This window comes from Monodon monoceros, unplaced genomic scaffold (genome assembly GCF_005190385.1).
Source record: "Monodon monoceros isolate NGI ecotype Baffin Bay Population unplaced genomic scaffold, NGI_Narwhal_1 Super_Scaffold_21, whole genome shotgun sequence".
Classification (NCBI taxonomy): domain Eukaryota; kingdom Metazoa; phylum Chordata; class Mammalia; order Artiodactyla; family Monodontidae; genus Monodon; species Monodon monoceros.
Genome location: NW_021703778.1, coordinates 81,914,067 through 81,937,674, shown reverse-complemented (window position 1 = coordinate 81,937,674; position 23,608 = coordinate 81,914,067). Strand labels below are relative to the sequence as shown.

At 33.0% G+C, this 23,608-nt stretch overlaps 1 protein-coding gene across 2 annotated transcripts in view; it reads right to left on the bottom strand.

Moving 5' to 3' along the window:
• Positions 1 to 23,608, bottom strand: part of TRPM7 (transient receptor potential cation channel subfamily M member 7) — a 120,821-nt gene that overhangs the window by 48,352 nt on the left and 48,861 nt on the right. For both annotated transcript variants that reach the window (XM_029236519.1, XM_029236520.1), the window contains 10 exons: positions 21,428 to 21,500; positions 19,535 to 19,635; positions 12,448 to 12,582; positions 9,037 to 9,090; positions 6,343 to 6,483; positions 5,915 to 6,049; positions 5,063 to 5,343; positions 3,810 to 4,038; positions 2,562 to 2,717; positions 2,341 to 2,484 (listed from right to left, as the gene is read on the bottom strand). In XM_029236519.1, coding sequence (XP_029092352.1) covers positions 2,341 to 2,484; positions 2,562 to 2,717; positions 3,810 to 4,038; positions 5,063 to 5,343; positions 5,915 to 6,049; positions 6,343 to 6,483; positions 9,037 to 9,090; positions 12,448 to 12,582; positions 19,535 to 19,635; positions 21,428 to 21,500 — 1,449 coding nt within the window. The remainder of the gene's footprint in view (positions 1 to 2,340; positions 2,485 to 2,561; positions 2,718 to 3,809; positions 4,039 to 5,062; positions 5,344 to 5,914; positions 6,050 to 6,342; positions 6,484 to 9,036; positions 9,091 to 12,447; positions 12,583 to 19,534; positions 19,636 to 21,427; positions 21,501 to 23,608) is intronic.

Genomic DNA, 23,608 nt, shown 5'->3' with positions numbered 1-23,608 from the left:
ATTTTTCAATAACTACAACAGCATTTATAATGGAACAACAAGCTATCCCTGCATTGAATCAGACAATAACTTTGACCGAGACTCAAGTCTTATGAAACATCAGGGCACTGAATTTTCAGAAAACCATTCTAAAAGTAATAAATACAGGAATGTCTTTTATCAAAGCTCAAATATTACTACATATAAGAGGATTCATATTGGAGAGAAGACTTACAAATGTAGTGAATGTGATAAAGGTTTTAATCAGTCTTCAATATCAACTTACTCAACATCAGAGTAATCATACTAGAGAGGAATATTACAAGTGTAATAAATGTAGGAAAGTCTTTAATCAATCATTAAATCTAAGTAGACAAAGGAAAATTCATACTGGAGGGAAACTTTATAAATGTAAAGACTGTGGAAAAGCCTTCAAATGGTGCTCAAAATGTACTCAACATCAGAGAATTCATACTGGGGAGAAACTATACAAATGTAAAGAATGTGGCAAAGCCTTTACCCAGGGCTCAAATCTTAAGCAGCATCAGATAATTCACACTGCAGAGAAGACTTACAAAAGTACAGAATGTGGCAGTACCTTTAATCAGCATTCATATCTTATTCAGCAGAGACCTCATACTGGAAAGAAACCTTACAAATGTAGCAAATGTGGCAAAGCCTTTAACTGGCTCTCAAAAACATCAGAAAATAACAGTAGAAAAAGTAGAAAAAAACCATAATAGCAAAAAACGTACAAATGTAGAGAATGTGATAAAGCCTTCAACCAGAGCTGTTACCTCACTCAACATCAGAGAATCCATAGTGGAGAGAAACCCTACAAATGTAATAAGTGATGAAAGACATCAGTCCTAAATATATACTTCAGAAAACACCTGAAGAGTTCACAGTGGAAAGAAACTTGAATGATGAAAAAAATGTGAAAGTACTTAATCAAAAATCAAATCTAAACAAATATCAGAGTACATAGTAGAAAGCATTAAAGTCAATAACTTTTCTGGCGTTACTCTAATTGAGAATATTACAGAAAATAATCTAAAGTTAAAACACTTATAAAATTTGTGGTATTGATCACAGGATCACAGGGAATGATGTTTGGGCAGGTGTAATTATTATCAGCATCTTTTTTATATTGGCATTATTTGAGATTATTTGAAAATAATATTAGGTAGCAATCATTTATTTTTACTACTCCATGGATGTTTAAAGAGCCTGTAATGTAAAATGTACAATGAAAATCTAAATGGAGATGACATCTGTCATTGATTTAAATCATTCCTATAGATCACCATTAGTTAAGTGTTCAAGGAATCATTCTTTGTATTAAAGACAGAGGATCACTGTAAATTTTAAATAGTTGTGACCATTTGCTTTTAGGATAAAAGGATGTTAATTCATTAAAATCTTGATAAACATTCATTAAATCAACAGATAGAAGTCATGAATATTAGTTGGCATATTTGAAACAAATACATCTTCATCAATAACTAAGAAAAATATAGGTAACCCTTCCATAAGAAGTTATAAAATTACTGTACATCCATGTTTACTAAATAACTAGGCTTCTTTGTGTAAATCAAAAAAATCACAATTCTCAGATCATTCTATCCAAAGAACAAGAATTCTTCTGAATTACTGTAATCTGTATTTTGATAGAGAATCATAGATGGATTGTTAAAGGTTTATTTAGACCATGTGTGAACTTAATACGTTAACTAATAAAACTGAATGGTTTTTAATGTGGTAAAAACAATTTTTGCTCAGTTTTAAAATATACCATGTTACTAATTCAAAAAGATACATGCACCCCAATGTTCATAGCAGCATTATTTACAGTTGCTAAGATATGGAAGCAACCTAAGTGTCCATCAACAGATGAATGGACAAAGATGTGGTAAATATATACAATGGAATATTACTAAGCCATAAAAAAGAATGAAGTGTTGCCATTTGCAGCAACATGGATGGACTTGGAGGGTACTATCTTAAGTGAAGTCAGACAGAGAAAGACAAGTATTGTATGATATCACTTATACGTGGAATCTTAAAAATACAACAAACTAGTGAATATAACAAAAAAGAAGCAGACTCACAGATATAGAGAACAAACTAGTAGTTACCAGTGGGGAGAGGGAAGGGGGGGAGGGGCAATATAAAGGTAGGGGATTAAGAAGTACAAGCTATTAGGTATAAAATAAGCTACAAGGATATATTGTACAACATGGGGACTATAGCCAATATTTTATAATTTTATAAATGGAGTATAACCTTTAAAATTGTGAATCACTATATTATACACTGTAACATATAATATCAATTATACTTCAATAAAAAAAATCATACCGTGTTAAACCAGAATTTTACAATTGGTGCATGATAAAAGGCATAAAACTTCCGTGTGATTGGAAGCTTTTTTGATTTTATTTGTATCTCCAATTCATTCTTCCCTTCATTCCTGTCCAATATTCTTACTTCTTTAAATACTTCCTAAAATAAAAAGAACATTTATTGTACATTTATTCACAACAAATTTATATTTACTTTAAATTTTTTCTCCTCCTTACCATGGGAATCTCTTCTGTTATGTTTTGAAAGTTGTTCTCACTATCTTCCATTGTCATTTGATGAGCATCTTGAGATTGTGGAATATGAGACATTTCAGCCTTAGTTTTATATTCTAACATTAATATGGCAGGTGGAACTAAAATGCTTAGTATGACCTAAAAATTTTAGAAACACAAAAGTTTACATTTTAAAATTAATGGCCTTCAAGAATATAATAAAGGCAATAAAAAGGTATACAATCTCCTGATTATTAGTTAGCCATTTTTCCCCTGGTGGTGCAGGGGAAAAACAAAAACTTCACATTTTACTTATATATAAAGAGGCCAGGTTGAATTGTTTTAAAGAGTAACAAAACATTTGAGTATTATGATATAAGGGTATAGAAAAGATTTAATAATTATTATACACTTGTCCTGTTAAAAAATCAGGTTACAATTTGTTCAGAAAATACATTTTTGTCTAAATAAAATGTAAGCCTTATGAAGTTAATATGTGCTTAATTTTATCCTAAATCTCTCTGCAAGTGTTCCATGTCACAACGTGATTACTCAGCTTGTGCCTCTATAAACAAAAAGGTTTATTTCCAAAATTTTATGTATTACCTGCAAAATCCTCAAGCACAAAGAAATTATAATTGTTGTGTCAGGGTTTCTATTATAATTGTATATCAGGGTTAATCCTTCACCATTATTTTTAGTATATGATCAGTATTTATTATCCACTTACAATGATCAGTGATTAAACTACTTGCCTGATTTCTGCCTTCTATATTTCTATACCTTTTTTCAGACATAAAATAACAAAAAGGAAAGTTTAAAGTAAAATCTCTCACTAATGAAACTGAAAGTACCAGACAACATTTTACCCCAATTTATAACCATAAAAACCGAGCAGATCCAATATACTTCAAGCAAATTAAAAGTAACAGATTATTAAGTTAGTAGATAGGTCCTGAATTTTAGAATTTGGGAATCATCTTTTCATAAAGCAACAACTTTTTTTCATGGCTGCTATAAATGCCAATACTCCCATTTGTTGCTCTCATGCTCCTGGCTCAGACTGGGGAAACAATCACTATACACCACACCTGAAAAGGATTCAGAGTGAAGACTAAGAGGGATAAAATGCCAACACCGCAACCCCTACCACCCTCACAAATCAAGGCATTTTACTATACAGCTGAGCTAATTCCTCTGTTCTTTTTTATCTAATCACACACTTTATATTAAATTATTTCTAAGGTATACCTTGTACCAGGAATTTTTCCTCATATTCAGCCTTCCCATCCACATATCAGATAACAACATTTGTGTACAGGTGTGGGCTACAAAAGGTCTAAGTCTTGAAGAAACTGCTAACTTAAGACAGGTGGAATTACTCCAGTTTTTCAGTTCATAAGTGAGCAATTTCATAGCCATGGTTTCATCTTGTCTGAAGGATTGTTCTAATAATTCAACTGCCAGTTGACCAAAATCACTATCAAAAGATAAAAGCCAAAACATATTCAGATTACCAAATTGCAGTTTTAAACCATTATCCTTAAGTCATTCATAACATGTTCCAGTTTTTAATATTTTCACACACACACTTAGGGAAATGTGAGGCATCAGAATCATAGTAGCCCTGCGTTTTCAGATATCCACTACTATGTGAAAATCACAAAATATTAAAATATGCCACATTAGGAACAAGGCTGAAAATGTGACTCCGGAGCACTTTCCCCTGGTCCTAGAAATAAACCTATAGACTCACAGGAAACCAAAACTGACAATATTCAGATGCTCTGTTCAGAAAGTCTCTATATAATATTTCAAACATAGAAGAGGGTTGGTACCCAGTAGAGAGGAAGAATAATGTGAATAGGGACTAACCTAATATGAAGAACATCTTAATCTTAAATCCCTGGTAACATGGTCACAGGATCTCTATTTGAGTTATTTCCAGTAACAACTCTTACTCTCTTCCAAAGACAGCCCATTTTGGGGGAAGGTGGTCCTATTCTCTATTATAAAGCTTCCTACAAACTACCTTTCTAGCTTAATATTCTATTACTCCCCTAAGTAGACTGTAAAACTTGTGAACTATTTTATTCTTCTACATATGTAGTCCCACCATCTGAAATGCCCTTCCAGCTGAATTAAATTTATTTCCTTAGACTACAGCTCAAACCTCACTTTCTTCCTTTCCCTACCACTTCAAATGGAACTTTTCCTAATCTAATTGCTATTATGTACAACTAATTATTAAACTGATTTCTGGCATTTCTTCTTTCTTGTTGAGATATTTAACTCTTGAACTGCAAACAATATACATGCCTAGGCAGCAAAGTTTCTTTCTGAGTTTTTTTAAAAAAACTTAAAACATTTAGAAAGTGGGTTTCTCTTAAATTTTCCAGTAAAATTATAATATGTAACCTAATTAGTGCATGGCACTATAATCTCCACTTAAACCCCATCTATTTTGTATTTTAAAATGTTTCAAATGATAAAATGTAACTTACTTGGAATATTGTTTCAATTCCTCTGAAGTATCATCTACGAGGTCACTCTGCTTTGCTTCATATGCCATTGAACGATAGATCTTACAGGCAACTAATGCTTTAGCCATTGATTCTTCACCATGCTGCCACAAAAAACGGGCCATGACCTGCCTCTTCATAAGGCAAGCCCAAATTAGCAGTTCATTAAGTGGATAAGGAAAGCGCTTGGTTTCTGGATCATCAATATCTACAATTTCATCTTTGGTTCTTTTCTTCTTTCCTTCTTCCACAGCTGTATCAATCTTTAAGAGAAAATAAATGTTATAAGGCTCATCAAAATAAGGCCATATGACATTCATGTGAGAATTTTAATAAAATACCCTTTATTCTTCAATTTCATACAGCTGCACAAATCAAAATAGTATAAATTTTACACACTTGATTTTTATTATAGCTATTCATTTTATAGAAATGTCATTTCCAAAAAAATGTCTTTGCAACGAAGTTTTCCAGGATTAAAGAAAGGGCCTAAATATTTCAACTAATATCCAATAAAACACAGTATTAATGAAAGGAAAGTTTGGATAACACCTCTGTCTTGCATGTTGTTAATCAAGTAAATATGGAATAAAAGGAGGCAGTTAAGCAATCTAAAAATTTTGGTCATTATCATAAATACTAAAAAATAACAATCATTAAGTAACAATCAATATCTTTTGGCATATAGGAAAATGAAGAATCAAGGATATAATACCATATCTAAAACCAAAAGATAATTCTTACTAAAACAGTAGTTTTTTGCTTCATAATACTAAGTAATTTAGAAAGAACAAAATGTGAAAGCCAGAAAGGGTAATATTTAAACAAATATACCTTTGGTCGGTAGGGCTGTGCTGTTTTAATGAAATGATTATGCCTCATTTTTTCCTTTTTATCTGCTCTATTGCCAAAAGATTCCTGACTCTTTCGCAATTGAGGAGTGCTGCTGGAGGTATTTCTGCCAGACCTCTGAAAACAAAAGCTTATTAGATTTTATAGATTTAAATATGCTGTTATGCTATAAAAAAATCAGTTTTTACTCATGTATGTATATATAAATATATGTGTGTACGCACACCAAAAAAAATATATAGTTTCTTCAGGATTTCAATTACAAAGTATTTCTAAGTACTCTTAGTTTAAAATCTCATGTTTTTAAGGCAATCCCACTTTTACCATTCTAAGTAATTTTTAACTTTTAAAGTGTGTAAGTTCATTTTAAAGCACATCTATAGACTTCCCCCCAAATATTAATTACATACCCGATTATTTCCACCAAGACTATTATATATTAATCGAAAACGTTTCCGAGTGTAGGTGCATCTATAGGTTCCTCCCATAAGATATTCAATAACAAGTCCTATATCAATTAGAGTGATCTTATATCCTGGAGGAAGATTTCCCTGAAAACAAAGCATTAGTTTTAAAAAGACAAAATAGTATTTCTCAATATTTCCATGCCATGCCTAGAAATGTGCCTACTATTCTCCAAAATAACAAATGTTTACTTGTTACAGGAAGCTGGAGTTGCCAGCAGCTAACTTTACAGAAGAAGGGAGTGATTTGTTTCTGTTTCCTTTTGTAAGAAGAGAGATTCTGAAGTTTTGAAGTCCCAACGGTGTGGCTCAGGACAGGAGTATGGCTTACAACAGGAAGATAATTTGATCTCTCCACTGTACTAATACTTCACACACACAGGCAAAGAAACCTCTAAGTGCCAAGTATTCTGTTTCACCGTGGCACATAAGTTGCATTTTCCTGCATAAATAATGCTATAAATGTTTCCTGAGGGGCCCATTAATACTTATAAATATTTTTAACCAAAATTATATTGGCCATATTGTAGATTACACGTTTTTATAGCCTTGACTAGAATTCAACTGCCGCCTATAACATTGTTCAGAGATAAAAATTCATTTTCCCAGGGCATCAATTTACAAATGAACTTTTGGAACATAATCCATTTGTGAATTTGGAAAGACAGTTTCAGAATGAATTATTGGTTAAAGGGTTTAATCATCAGATGAGTTATATATGTTAACCAATTCTGCCCTCTTACACCATCCATCACCATTCTTTTCATTTCCCTAATTATAACTTCATGAACTTAGTACTTTTTAAAATGCTTATACTTTTTATATTTTGGCTGCATCTGTGAAGTTTCTAATTTCTAGATACCTATATTCTTTAGATTGCTAATTTAAAAACTAATCAAAAAACATATTTTCACCTTAAATACAAGATTTTTGTTTTTAATTTCATCTTAAGCAACCTCAAAATATGCTCTATGATTAAGGATGTCAGGTATGATAGATATTTTAGTTTTATTTTTTTTTAATCTGACAAATACCCTTATGTTATGAATTCACTTGTATGGGAAATACTTAATTTAAGGAAAATAATGTGAGTTATCTAAAAAAAAGATAAGTAATTTCTCAAGCTATACAAATAACTCTTAGAAAACTCATTAATTTGAATTAGAAAATATTCAATTACTGCTTTTACTTCAGGATTTTTCACTTATGCAAGTAGAAAAACTGGGCTTATTATTACAGCCATCAATGTAAAAGAAGTTAACATATAACAAATCTCCTATGTGAGGTTCCCAGAATTAACAACTATAGTTCTGCTAAATCACATAAGTAAATCATAATGCAAATGTGTTTAAGAAATCCCCGGACTGAAGGTCTCCCTCATTATTCAAGCTTTCTGGGAAGAAAAAAAAAAGCAAGTTTTAGTTACTTAAACAAAACAAACAAAAATTAATGTGAACTGTCCAGAATAGGAAAATCCACAGAGATAGAAAAGAATTAACCGTTGCTTAGGGCGGGCTCAGAGGCAAGGAATAGAGAAGGAGCAGGAATGGGGAGAGACTGCTAATGGGTATGAAGTTACTTTGGGGGGTACTGTAAATACTCTAAAATTGTGGTGACGGTGGCACTACCCTGAATATAGAAAGTCACTGAACTATATATACACTTCACATGGATGAATGTTATGGTATGTGAAATACATTTCAATAAAGCTACAAAGAAAAGCACATGGAAAAAAATAAAAAAATTTTTAAGTATGACAAGGTCTAAGTTCTTTCTATGAAATGTTAGTTTAGTATTAAACATATTACAAAACACAGAAAATGACATTTCTATCAAGTTTTCCATTTTTTAATAGTATACTCACTCACACTTAATGGCAAGTAAAACATTTGAATGAAGAATTCTAGAAGGAAAGCATTTCAGTTCAGAAACTTTAAAAATAATTCAATTAACTAAATATGAGTACTTTTTCTCCAAGGGAAATAAAATTATTGGATATCAATAGTTTAAATTGTTATAATTTTTAAATAAGTGTTTAAAACTATTAATTCACAGAGAATTCAGTAGAAAAGAAGAGGAATATCAGTGTATCAAATTTAGTCACCACAGAATGGCTTCAGACCATATGAGAGCCTTATATATGAAATCACTACCAATACTGAATATAAAAGAAGGGGGAAGAGGGAGACAGAGATGGTGGCAGGGGGGCGGGAGAAAGACATACACAGAAAGAAAGACAGAACATTTTCAGCCTTTTTATTGGCAAAATCTGCCATTGAAGATCACCAATCTGTGTTTCTCTCAATGTCCTTTACATGCCCAGGGAACAAATTTCTTCTTAACACAGAGAAAGAAGACCTTCCTTTATGAACAAATTAGCATTAAGAAATTCATCATACTGTATCCTGGATGACTAGAAGCTCAGGTCTTAATTTCATAAACTTTCCTTTCTCTTGATTTCTGATACATTATGCTCTTTACTCCTGTATTACTACAAATTTATCCCTTATTTTAATCTCGATCTAAAAAAAGTCACTTTATTGCTAATTTTAAGATGCACTGAAATGCTTTCTAGAAACAGATGAAATATAAATGACTTTTTTAAAATAACATTTTTCGAAAACAAAAATAATCTTTTACCTGTTTGACATCTCGAACAAGATGAAATAGCATTGGATTAGTTGGGCCTTGTTTCTTTAAGGAGAAAATAATTAGAGCAAACTATTATTTTTCTTCTAAAATAACTTAAACAACTTCCTTTTTGTTACAGGACTTTTGTACTTACACAAATTATATTGTTTTTGAGTTATACAAGTTCTGTTCATAAAATGGAACAAAGAAAAAGATGTAACTATTTCATGTTGTCATATTTACCTTTAACAAGATATATAATTTCTTATGCTCTTACATTTTTACTTCTGCAAAACACAAAAGCTTTTCTTTTCTAAAAGTCATGCAAACATTGCAAGCTTCACAATTATATGTTAAATTTAATTTATATTTCATTGATAATGGAGGCATACATTCTCTTTCCTCTTGTTAAAATGTCTGTACCTCTGTTTCTGCCACTAATCATCAAGCTGTAGCAATACATTAAATATTTTGGGTAACAAACTTTTAACATTTATATAGGCCATTTTTCCCTATTATCTTAATTCTATTTAAATATAATATTACAGTAGACTAATGACAAGTTTCATTTTTACATTAATCTTATTTTGATGGTATCCTGTATTTTGAAAAAATACCCAGGAGTATACGTCTCCCCATCAAAACTGAGATAAATGGGCCAAAAAGATATTCTTCTAAACTTTTTGGACAGTGCTCTGACCTATATGAAATTTACTGCAATTGATTCTATGTAGCACAAATCAAGAGAATTATTGTCAATACTTTAAATCTATTGTTTAAAAGAAATACCAAATGAGATTTTTCTCCCACCACTGTGTTACTGTTAATTTTTATGAGGTTATTTTAGTAATCAATTCAATGTACTTCTCCATTTTGATTACATATACTTGGTAATACATTTTCAAATCTAAGTGGGTAAACTTATTATTCCTTTGAAAACAATATTATTTTCTTTGATATTACTGGCTTTCAAATTCTATATAATATTTAAAGATGGCTATAACTGATACTGCATTCTTTTTACAGTATTTAGTCTATAGACTTAAGAGCTGAGTTCCCTCAGCTCATTCTCCCCTGTAAGTTAATTTTTTTCTAATTTAAAATGTCATTTATTTTTAACATAAAGAAACTTAGTAGAAATATTTACAAAACATTGGTAATATTTTAGTGCACTTAGACTTACAAAATATTTACAGCTCAAACATTTCTGAAATGCAAAGGATTATAAAAAATAAAGACAGAAGGCCTGTAAGTTAATTGTTAAAAAATGTGTCTTCCAAGTGAATGTGAATTATTTCATACTTTTTAAGTATTAGGAAGTTTAATTGTATTTTCTCTAATAGTATATAATCAGAAAGAAACGCAATTTTTGTAATTCTATTTTATCTTAATCCATTAATGTTTATTCATTAAATATAGCTTCCTAGTAAAAAATAAGTATACTTTAACACAGCAGTTCTCAAAAGTACAATCTGGGGACTCCTGAAGGCCCCCAAGACCCTTTCAGGAGGCCCATGAGATCAAAAGTGTTTTCAGAATCATGTTAAAATGTTATTTGCATTTATTCATTCTCATTTTCTCAGTGTTCAGTGGAGTTTTCCAGAGGCTTCATGATGTGTGATATTAAACTCAAAAGCAAACATGAGAATCCAGCTGCCTTCTATGAAACCAGACATTAAAGAGATTTGTAAGCCATAAAAGTATTCTACTCTCCTCACTAATTCTTTTTTGTTTTCTTGAAAAATGTTTTATACATTAACATGTAATGGATTTATTATCTGTATTGAAGTACAAATTAATAAATATTTTTAAAATTTCTTGGTGTTACATTCCAATATGGTACATATCAACACACATAAGCAAAACCTCTCTAGAACAGCTCTGTGATGTCCTCAATAATTTTTATGTAATAGGATCTTGATAACAAAAAGTTTGAGAACCACTGCTTTATCATGTTATATATAATCCCTCAAACTTTAAAAAATTTTATCAATAATTGATGCTGAATGTTAACTATTATCTTAATAACTTTGAGTTATATAGTTAAAAAAATTACTTTCCTTGCTAATGGGATCAATTTTTATTTTTAGTGTTTTATATTTGCTTTACATTTCAGGGATAAACCTTACTTCGGCACAATGAATAATTTTTACATCTATTTGCTAGAGACAGTAGAACGCCAACAAATCCCTACTCAAAGGAAATTTACAATCCACAGTGGAAGACATAACTGTACTTAACAAACTGCACCACTGGGCTTCAATGTAGTACTGCCTTGGCATTTTAACTAGGTTCCAAACAAAATAAAATCCAGTAAGTGGGTAGTAGTAGCTGGAAGAAAAACACATACCAGCACTGTGTAAACAACTAATGCTTTTTTAAAAAGTTTATATTTTGGGGAAATAGCACGTAGATGACATAGTTGAAATATCCACTATGCGGAGGTGGGAGATAGGAATTAAAAGGCCAAGTGAGAGAGATAGCTGAGGCAAAATTTCAAAAGCTGAAGAGCTCTGAAAATCAAGTGAAGGGTTTGAGTATTATTCTATACATACTGGGGAACCATCAAAAGTTTTTAAACTGGGGAAAGATATGATAAAATATGTCACTATAAGAATATTTAGGTTAAAGATCTGAAAATAGACAAGGAAATTAGATTACTGAAGTAGTATAGGCTGGAAATGATTGAGTAGTACAAAGACATTAGGAATGAAAAGAAAGAGATAAATAAGTAGAAACTGATAAATAAAAGGAAACAGCTTTGCAGAGAAGTCAAAGTTAGAAAGCTAGGATTTGGTCCTAGTACTCCTCAAGGTATACTTCTATTAGTAATGAAAAACCATTAAGAAGAGTAGTATTTACCCTCTCCAATGTTAGTGATATGAAATTTGAAACAAAATGAGAAAGGCTTTGTAAAAGGAATAATTAGTTTTCAGGAGCTCTTTAAAAGAAAAGTTGAAAAACAGTACGTAAGCTGAAAGTACGACACCACAAGGTCAAAATCATGAATGTAAACAACAAAAAGGAGAAAAGAAAAAGCAATGTGTAATTTCTCCATTGGTCAAAGGAATCAAAAGAAATTTGGTGTAACAAATGACCACCAAGAAAAAGAAGAAATATAATGACTCTATAATTAAGAACTTGATCTTATAGTTTTAAAAAGGGTTGAGGTGAAGGAAAGGGTTAACACTAACTACATCTCTTTCCTATGTGGCTATGGTGACAGAGAAGGTCTCCAGAAACAGGGAAAGGGTTTCAGACTGTCATATAAACAATCTATACTAAGACTGGCTGTAATTTTTCCATGTAATCCAGCAAAATATTAAAGGTTTTACCAATAGGAATGAATATACTCAGGTAAAATGACACTTTCCAAAGATGATAAAACTTAGTCCACAAAGAATTTTAACATACACTTACAGTGTTGTAAAGTTCTTCCAGTCTAGGAATGGTAAGGAATTTATGCATGCTTACTCCATTTTCAATAAGAAGTTTTACAAATGCAACTCTATCCATTACAAGAGCATCAAGCATAGCTTGTTCCAAGGATCCAACCTAAAACAGTATCAAAATTAATAAAATTATACAAACAGTTCTACATGCAAGTCCTTAGGATTTATACATATTTGTTCCTAAACAGTTTTAAAACAAAATTAAAAAGATGCAAAGTAATAAAAGACTAGGACTTAAGGTATATAGGGAATAGATAAAAAGACCTCACTAGAGTAGCATTCCCTAAAAAACATTCTGTAGGACAGCAAGGGTTACATGGGGGGGGGAAAACAAGAAAGAATCCACCATCAAGTAAATTTTGGGAAAAATACCTTAGAGCAATGGTTCTCAGTGTTTAAGAAAGGTTTTTTAGAGGGATCATTTCAATAATTGGGGGCCACTACTACATTTAATGGACACGGTCAAAAGATACCAGAAATCATGCAATATGCCAGACAATGTCACTCAAAAAGAATTGCCTTGTATCTCATACAACTTTCTATTATCCTGTTAGATTCTCACAAATGAAAATCCAGTAATTCTGCTTTACATATAAACACAAAGTATTCTGTCACAAACTTTCCAAAAATACAACTACTATGTAAGTCAGAAAAGATTGTACTTAGTTTTCTTTAGAACTTTAACAGAAACCATTCACTGTCAGAGAAAAATCATATCTCTTAACAGCAATACAACATGTGGCACTGCAGTTTAATATAACACATGTATCAGTCAGCATTTGTAGCGCTCCCTTGTAAGTTTTCAGAGACACTTTTACAGACTTCAACAGACACTGAATCAAATACTCTAAAATCAGTGAAGACACAAATACAGAAATTTCACTGAGAAGCATTATAAAAGTCATCTTATTAATGTAATAATATTAGTATGTTTAGTATTACTGATATATTAATATTTTAATAATACCTCATTGCTTCTGTATAATTTTAAATATTTTGGTATCATAGGATAAAAAGCTTTGTGAAAATCAATACCAGAATCACTGGGTTTGGGCTTCCCTGGTGGAGCAGTGGTTAAGAATCCGCCTGCCAATGCAGGGGACACGGGTTCGAGCCCTGGTCTGGGAAGATCCCACATGCCGTGGAGCAACTAAGCCTGTGTGCCACAACTACTGAGCCTGCACTCTAGAGCCCATGAGCCACAGCTACTGAGCCCGCGTGCCTAGAGCCCGTGCTCTGCAACAAGAGAAGCCACTGCAATAAGAAGCCTGCACACGGCAAACGAAGAGTAGCCCCCACTCCCCGCAACTAGTGAAAGCCCGCGTGCAGCAACAAACACCCAACGCAGCCAAAATTAAATAAATAAAATAATAAATTTTTAAAAAATCATTGAGTTTTTTCACCTCTCGTTTTTAAATCTTTATTGTCTTCAAAAGTTTACCATACAACTATACAACTTCTCTACAGCAGTTTCTATTACCATTTCTTTACCCAATCTACCCTTGATTTCCATTACTTTGCAAAGGATAGGGTCTCCAAAATCTTTTTAGTATACAGACTAAATGCATGCCTTATGCATGATGGATGATGATCAGACGGCAGATATGTTTTCTGTCATTTTTTTTTTTCACCACTCAGTTCTATTTCATAACAAGGAAAATATTTTGGCATCGCACTTAAAAACAAGGCACAACTAACTTATAAGAATGTAATACGTATTCAATTTCTCATATATTAACAGCCTGTAATTGATCATGGCATGTTATTCCTATTTTAGTTAAGATTATCTCCTACTTTCTCGTACCACATACAAATCTGATTTCTTATTAACTTATTCTAACATTAACAACCTTTACTCTATTGCTCAGTTGGTCTTCTCTCCTTTCTTTTCTTATCCTGTACTTGTAAGGGGTGTTCTTCTGTTCCCCATGGGTTTTAAGTTACCAACAATAACATTCCTGTATTAGTCTGGTTAATTAAAAAAATCATCACCAAAACCTATGTCAAGGATCTTACCACCTATGTTTTCTTTTAAGTTTTATGGTTTCAGGTCTTATGTTCAAGTCTTTAATCCATTTTGAATTAATTTTTGTGTGTGGTATAAGACAGTGGTCAAGTTTCAGTCTTCTGCATGTGGCTGTCCAATTTGCCCAACATCAATAATTGAAAACACTGTCCTTCTCCCATTATATATTCTTGACTACTCTGTCGTAAATTAATTGACCATATGTGCATGAGTTTATTTCTGGGCTCTCTATTCTGTTCCACTGACCTATTTACCTATTTTTATGCCAATACCATACTGTTTAAATTACCATAGCTTTGTGACACAGCTTGACATCAGGAAGCATAATGTCTCCAGTTTTGTTCTTCTTTCTGAAGATTGCTTTGGCTATTCAGGATCTTTTGTGGTTCCATACAAATTTTAGAATTGCTTGTTTTATTTCTGTGAAAAATGCCATTGGAATTTCGATAGAGATTGCACGGAATCTGTAGATTGCTTTGGGTAGTATAGACATTTTAGCAATACTAATTCTCCCAATCAATGAGCACAAAATATCTTTCCATTTCTCTGTATCTTCTTCAATTTCTTTCATCAACATATTATAGTTTTTAGTTCACAAATCTTTCACCTCCTTGGTTGAATTTATTCCTAGGTAATTTATTCTTTTTGATGCAATTGCAAGTGGGATTGTTTTCTTAATTTCTCTTTCAGATATTTTGTTATTAGTGTATAGAAACACAACAAATTCATGCATATTTATTTTGTATCCTACAACTTTGCTGAACTCATTTATTAGTTCTAACAGTTTTTTGGTGAAGTCTTTAGGGTTTTCTACACATAGTATCATGTCATCAGCAAAGAGTGACAGTTTTATTTCTTCCTTTCCAATTTAGATGCCTTTTATTACTTTTTCCTTCCTAACTGTGGCTAGGGCTTCCAATACTATGCTGAATAAAAGTAGCAAGAGCAGGCATCCTTGTCTTGTTCCTGTTCTTAGAGGAAAAGCTTTCAACTCTTCACCATTGAATATGATGTTAGCTGTAGGCCTTTATTATGTCATATATGCCTTTATTATGTTGAGGTGCCTTCCCTCTATACCTGCTTTGTTGAGAGTCTTTATAATAAATGGATATAGAATCATGTGAAATGTTTTTTCTGTATCCACTGAGTTGATTATACGATTTTTATCATCGTTTTTCTTAATGTGATATATCACGTTGACTGATTTGCAGATCCCCAGAATAATCCCACTTGATTATGGTATATGGTCCTTTAAAAGTACTGTTGAATTCAGTTTCCTAAATATTCTGAAGATTTTCAAAAGATGTTGTCTGAGGGTATGGATTCCAGTCAGTCTGAATCTGGATGCTGAAATACTTCCCTTAGGGACCCTGATAGGTAACTGCACATTCTCAACTACTGGGAGCTAGTAAAAATACAATACGTTGCTTAAACAAGCAGAAAGGTCTGAGAGAGAACAAAAAGCTGAGTCAAGGTTGATTGACAAGGCTCATCCCCTACACAAGGCTACTTCTTCAAGACTGGAAGAGGTGGTTATTTCATCTACTGTACAGAAACCAAAACACAGTCAAGTAAAATGGAGAAACTGAGAAATATGTTCCAAATGAAAGAACAAGATAAAACCTCAGGGAAAAACCTCAATGAAATGGAGATAAGTAATTTACCTGATAGAGTTCAAAGTAATTATTATAATGATGCTCACCAAATTGTGGAAAAGAATGAACACAGTGAGAACTTCAACAAAGAGATGGAAAATCTAAGAAAGTACCAAATAGAAGTCACAGAGCTGAAGAATAAAAAACTGAACTGAAAAATACACTAACAGGGTTCAAGAGCAGACTAGATGAAGCAGAAGAAAGGATCTGTCAACTTGGAGACAAGGTAGTATGATTCACCCAGAGTAGCAAAAAGAACTTTTAAAAAAGTTAAGTTAGCTTAAGGGACTTATGGGACAACATCAAATGGACTGATACATTTTAGGGTTCCCAGAAGAAGAGAGAGACAAAGGGGCAGAAATTGTATTTGAAGAAATAATGGCTGAAACTTTCCTAACCTGGGGAAGAAAACAGACATCCAGATACAGGAAGCTCAGAGAGTATCAAATAAGGTGAACCTATAGAGACCCACACCAAGACACATAATTGAAATGCCAAAAGTTAAAGACAAGGAAAGAATATTAAAAGCAGCAAGAGAAAAACAACTTGTTACATACAAGGGAACCTCCATAAGACTACCAACATATTTTTCAGCAGAAACTTTGCAGGCCAGAAGGGAGTGGCATGATATATTCAAAGTACAGAAAGAAAAAACTTCCAACCAAGAATACTCTACCTGGCAAAAATTCTTATTCTGAATTGAAAGAGAGAAAGACTTTTCCAAACTAGCAAAAGCTAAAGGGGTTGATTACCACTAAACCAGCCTTTCAAGAAATGTTAAAGGAGCGTCTTTTAAGCTGAAAAGAAAGGGTGGTAATTAGTAACAAGAAAACACATGAAAGAAATCTCACTGAAAAGGTAAATATATAGTAAAAATAGTAGATTAATCACTTATGAAGTTAGAATAAAGGTTGAAAGACAAAAGTAGTAAAAATAGCCATGATTACAATAATTAGTTAAGGGATACTCGAGGTAAAAAGATGTAAACTGTGACATGAAAAACAGAAAAGAGGAAAATAAAAATGTTGAGATTTAGAATGGGATCAAACAAATGGTTATCAACATAAAATAGACATTACAGATATAAGTTATTATATGTAACCCTCATAGTAAACACAAAGCAAAAACCTATACACAAAAGACAAAGAGAAAAAAATATAAGCATATCAGTAAAGTCATCAAATCATAAAAGAAGAGAGCAAGAGACAGAGAAAAAAGGAACAGAATGGAACTACAATAACAGTCAGAAAACAATTAACAAAATATCAGTGAGTACATACTTATAATAATTATTTTAAATGTAAATGGACTAAGTTCAACAATTCAAACACACAGAGTAGCTGAATGGATAAAAACACAAGACCTATCTATACGCTGCCTATAAGACACTCACTTTAGATGTAAAGACACACACATAGACTGAAAGTGAAGAAATGGAAAAGGATATTCCATGCAAATGGAAACCAAAAGGAAGCTTACTTATATCAGACAAAATAAACTTTAAAAAAAAGACTGTAATAAGAAACAAAGATGGATGGCACATAATGATAAAGGGGTCAATTCAACAAGAAGATACAATATATGTAAATATTTATGTACCCATCATAGGATCATATAAATACATAAAATAAATATTAACAGTCTTAAAGGGAGAAACAGACAGCAATACAAAATAATAGAGGACTTTAATACCCACTTACATCAGTGGAGAGATCATCCAGACAGAAAATCAGTACGAAAACATCAGCCTTAAATGACACATTAGACCAACGGACTTAACAGATATACAGAACATTCCATCCAAAAGCAAGAGAATACACATTCTTCTCAAGTGCACACAGAAAATTCTGCAGGACAGACCATGTTAGAGCACAAAACAAGTCCTAATAAATTTAAGAAGACTGAAATCATGTCAAGCATCTTTTCTGACCACAATGGTATGAAACTAGAAATTACACAAAGAAAACTGGAAAATTCATAAATACATGAAGATCAAACAACATACTACTCAACAACCAATGGGTCAAAGAAGAAATCAAAAGAGAAATTAAGAAGTACCTTGAGAGGGCTTCCCTGGTGGCGCAGTGGTTAAGCATCTGCCTGCCAATGCAGGGGACACGTGTTCGAGCCCTGGCCCAGGAAGATCCCACATGCCACAGAGCAACTAAGCCCGTGCACCACAACTACTGAGCCTGAACTCTAGAGCTTGTGTGCCACAACTACTGAGCCCGCGTGCCACAACTACTGAAGCCCATGTGCCTAGAGCCCGTGCTCCGAAACAAGAGAAGCCACTGCAATGAGAAGCCCGCACACTGCAACGAAGAGTAGACCCCGCTCGCCGCAACCAGAGGAAAGCCCGCGCACAGCAACAAAGACCCAACGCAGTCAAATAAATAAATAAATAAAAAGTACCTTGAGAGAAACAAAAATGGAAATATAACATACCAAAATTTGTGGGATGCAGCAAAAGTAGTTCCAAAAGGGAAGTTCACAGCAATAAATGCCTACCTCAAAAAACAAGAAAAGTCTCAAATAACCTAACTTTACACCTCAAGAAACCACAAAAAGAAGAACAAACGATACTCAAAGTTAGTAGAAGGAAGAAAGTAACGAAAATTAGAACAGATATAAATGAAACAGATTGAAAAGACAACTAGAATGAAACTAGAACTAGTTCTCTGAAAAGATAAAATTGACAAACCCTTAGCTAGACTCAGGAAGAAAAAAAAGAGAGGACTCAAATAAATAAAATCAAAAAAGAAACAGATGTTACAACTGATACCACAGAAATACAAAGGATCATTAAGAGGTTAATATGAACAATTACATGCCAACAAACTGGACAGCCTAGAAGAAACAGATAAATTCCTAGAAACATACAACCTATCAAGACCAAATCATGATGAAATAGAAATTCTAAACAGTCTGATTACTAGTAAGGACCAGACAGCTTCACTGGTGAATTTAACCAAACATTCTAAGAACTAATACCAATCCTTTTCAAACTCTTCCAAACTCATTTTATGAGTCCAGCATTACTCTGATACCAAAACCAGACAAGGACCCCAGAACAAAAGAAAATTACAGGCCAACATTCCTGACAAACACAGATGCAAAGAGCACTATTTCTAAAACTTTTTTCAGTTACAGGATTTTTAAAGATCTATACCCTATAAAAAACACAGTTTTTATCAAGAGGCAAATAGAACTTATTAAATCCTAAATGGATCTGAATGTTGCAGAAATGTTTGGCTACAATAAGTTTGCACTTTTGACTGACAGGTGAATGTCAAGTTAGGTAACAGTTTCAGCAAATACTTTGAAATTAACTTAGCTTAATTAAATTACACTGTTTATATAGATTATTTACATACCAGCCACTGCTGTCCATAAACAAATACATGATTTTTGGCAATGTCAACTCTATCCCATGCCAATGTAAGGATGAGCTGGTCAAATGCAGATGCATTAGTGCCTAATCAAATAAAGAAAACAGTCGACAAGTTCAATTAATTTATCTCCATAAAATATGAACACTTATGAATTCCCCTCCTCCCCCTTTAATTAACTTACACAGCTGGTGTTAGTCACTATTCAGAGGTAGCCTGCCTCAGAAAGATAAGGTTACCCCAGGGTTGAGGACTTTTATTTTCCAACTATAGAAAAGACACAGCCTCATCCATCGCAAACAATTGAGAATGCACAAGAATGAACAGAAAAGAAAGATCTGTTTCTATCACAGCGAGAGTATTGACTATTAATATTATGAAAAATATCCTTACAGGTGTTTTCTGTGCATATATAAGTTCATACATATACTTTTAATTGTTTATGCAAAAGCAGGTCATACTATACAAAATACTCAGCCTGCTTTATGTATCATATTTAGTTTTCAATAACAGTACATACAGATGTACCTTATATATATATAAATACCTTTTAAAGGTGAACTAAAATTTATTCAACAAATATTCTAACTAGTGGACATTTCACGTTATTTTGAATTTTCTGGTAAGTGTATCTTTGTGCACATATTTAACAGGATGAATCTGTAGAAGCCAAATTGCTACGTAGAAGGGTATATAATTTAAAGCTTTTGACACACTGCCAAAATATATTACAGAAAGGTTATATCATCCATCAGGAGTATACAAATACCCAGTAGGAGGATAAAAAGCTTTTTTTTTAATTTATGTTTTTTTAAAAATTATAACATCTTTCCATCATTTCCACATTTCCCCCAAGTATCTGTATTCTGCTAAAATCTTTTACTTAAATTTTGACTCATTTTTCCATGAGGTATTCATCTTTTTATTACTAATTTACAACACCTTTTTGTGATCCTTCCACATTCCTGTTCTTAGTTTTCTCATCTATAAAATGAGGAAAATAATAGGAAATCTTCATCTTAAGGCTGTCACAAGGGTAAACAACATAAACCACTAAAGCACAGTAGCTAGTACACAGAAAGTACACAGCAAATATTAGGTGCTCTCTTTTTATTTTTTATTTTTATGCAATCGCATTTATTGATCTTTCCCTTTATGGTTTCTAGGCTTCCTATTACTTATGATCTCTTATTCTCAGATGATGTAAATATGTTATATTTTATTATAGTATTTTTCAAATGTCTGATCTATTGGCAATTCATTGTAGTCTAATATTTGGGAAATTCTCGTGAATGATAAGATAGTGCCCTCTTGCCCTGCTTCTGCCACCTCACTGCATACTTGGACTTTCAGGTACTCAGACAAAACAACATTTTAATTTCTAATTTTTGAAAAGATTTTTCACTATAGTATTGTTTGTCTTATCAGTTAGATGTCTTTGGAAAGATAATAAGAGGAAAACAATTCAACTGCGTGTGCATTAACCCCTTAGTCCTAGAAGATACCATTAGTTTTCTTTCCAAATTTTCCTCCCTAATGAAAATAGCACATTTAAGAATGCTATCCTTAATTTCTATTAACTAATACTCTATTACTTTTAAACAATTATTTTTCAGCCAATTAAAAATATGACATGTTTGACACATTCTTAACAGGATAATTAAATAGGTCTAATGGCATAAATCCCGGTATGAACTTTTTAAAAAGCTGTAAGATTAAAAACAAAAGCAAATTTGTCAAAGAAAGTGAACACTGTGTCTTTTTCAAAGAAAAACTATTGAAAAATTCAGTTCTCAAACATTTAGTCAAATTAAAAAATCCTAACTTATATAAAAACACTATAAATGAAAGACCTAACAAATGAATTTTAAGTCTTACCTTTAAGCAGTGCAGTAAGTATTGCTACATCTATATCTTGATGTTCATCTGATCCAATGTGGAAAACAGTAATCTATTTAAAGATCAATTCATAATATTATGCCTTTATATTTTATAAGCTAAGACATAAGGCATATAAATCGCAAAGTAACTGCAAACTACTTGGCAGATATAGTTTTTTTGAGTCAGGAATAATTTCATTACAATCAAAACACAGAAAATTAAAGAATTTGTATCATTTACCAAATAAAATTCAAGTAGGGACTTCCCAGGTGGCACAGTGGTTAAGAATCCACCTGCCAATGCAGGGGACACGAGTTTGATTCCTTGTCCAGGAAGATCCCACATGCCGCGGAGCAACTAAGCCTGGGTGCCACAACTATTGAGCCTGCGCTCTAGAGCCCGTGTGCCACAATTACTGAGCCCACGTGCCACAACTACTGAAGGCCGCGCGCCTAGAGCCTGTGTTCCGCAACAAGAGAAGCCACTGCAATGAGAAGCCCACACACTGCAACGAAGAGTAGCCCCCACTCGCTGCAACTAGAAAAAGCCCACGCGCAGCAACGAAGACCCAATGCAGCTAAAAATAAATAATAAATTTTAAAAAAATAAAATTCAAGTATATTCAAAATGTTTGGTTTCATATTATATTAACTTTTTATATATTTTATGTCCATTACTAGAATAAGCAATTTATGAGCTAAGGCTATAAATTACTAATCTGAGTAAATCCTGCTGTTTCTTCTGCAGAGTGGACACTTACTCAGTTCAAGTAAATATATGTGTTCTTGAATGAGAAGTGTTTTGTTGAATCCTTTTACTGGAAATTTATTTAAAATTATTTGAAACATAATACCATTAGAGAGAGGTTTTCATTTAATAATCTTTTCATAAAGTAAAAGTCTGTTGTTATAACCCCAATACAAATTTTTCAACTAACTTCATTTCATAGTATACAAAAACGAAATGCATGGAAGAAAACTGCAGATCAAACCATGTTATCATCCACCTACGTAGAGAACTGTAAAAATTTTTTGTCTCTGTAAACTTAAGCCCATGTCTAGATGACTGAAATTAAGCAACACTGGTCTCTATTTTTTTTTATTGGAGTATAATTGCTTTACAATATTGTGTTAGTTTATACTGTACAGCAAAGTGAAACAGCTACACGTATACATATATCCCCTCTTTTTTGGGATTTCCTTCTCATTTAGGTCACCACAGAGCACTGAGTAGAGCTCCCTGTGCTATACTATACAGCAGGTTCTCATTAGTTATCTGTTTTACACATAGTATCAATAGTGAAGCAGCACTGATCTTTAATTTGAGCACTCACTCAGAGGAAAATAGGGTTTTTTCCTCCAAATATATTTTAGAGAAGCCAATAATAACTCTTTAGAGTTCTTCCTTGATCCTGAACATAATCTACTGAGGCTTAGTTATGAAACTTTTCCAAAAATACAAGTGTAATACATGTCTCCACACCATATAAAAACTATATTCTAGGGGCTTCCCTGGTGGCGCAGTGGTTGAGAATCCGCCTGCCAATGCAGGGGACACGGGTTCAATCCCTGGTCCGGGAGGATCCCACATGCAGCGGAGCAACTAAGCCCATGCGCCACAACTACTGAGCCTGTGCTCTAGAGCCCATGAGCCACAACTATTGAGCCCACGTGCTGCAACTACGGAAGCCCGTGCGCCTAGAGCCCCTGCTCCACAACAAGAGAAGCCACCACAATGAGAAGCCCACACACCACAATGAAGAGCAGCCCCCGCTCACAGCAACTAGAGAGAGCCCGCGCGCAGCAACAGAGACCCAACCCAGCCAAAGTGAATAAATAAATAAAATAATTTTAAAAAAAAACCTATAATCCTTCTATGCTATCTCTTAGCTTGAACAAAATTATAAATGACATCTTTACATGGTTAGAAAAGATTTTAAAATTTTAAATCCAAAGTTTTTAAAAAAGTATTTCTCCAATTGGGAATTCTCTGGAGGTCCAGTGGTTAGGACTCCATGCTTTCACTGCAGAGGGCCTGGGTTCAATCCCTGGTCAGGGAACTAAGATACCATAAGCCATGGGGAACAGCCAAAAATTAATTAATTAATTAAAAAGCATTTATCCAGGGCTTCCCTGGTGGCGCAGTGGCTGAGAGTCCGCCTGCCAATGCAGGGGACAT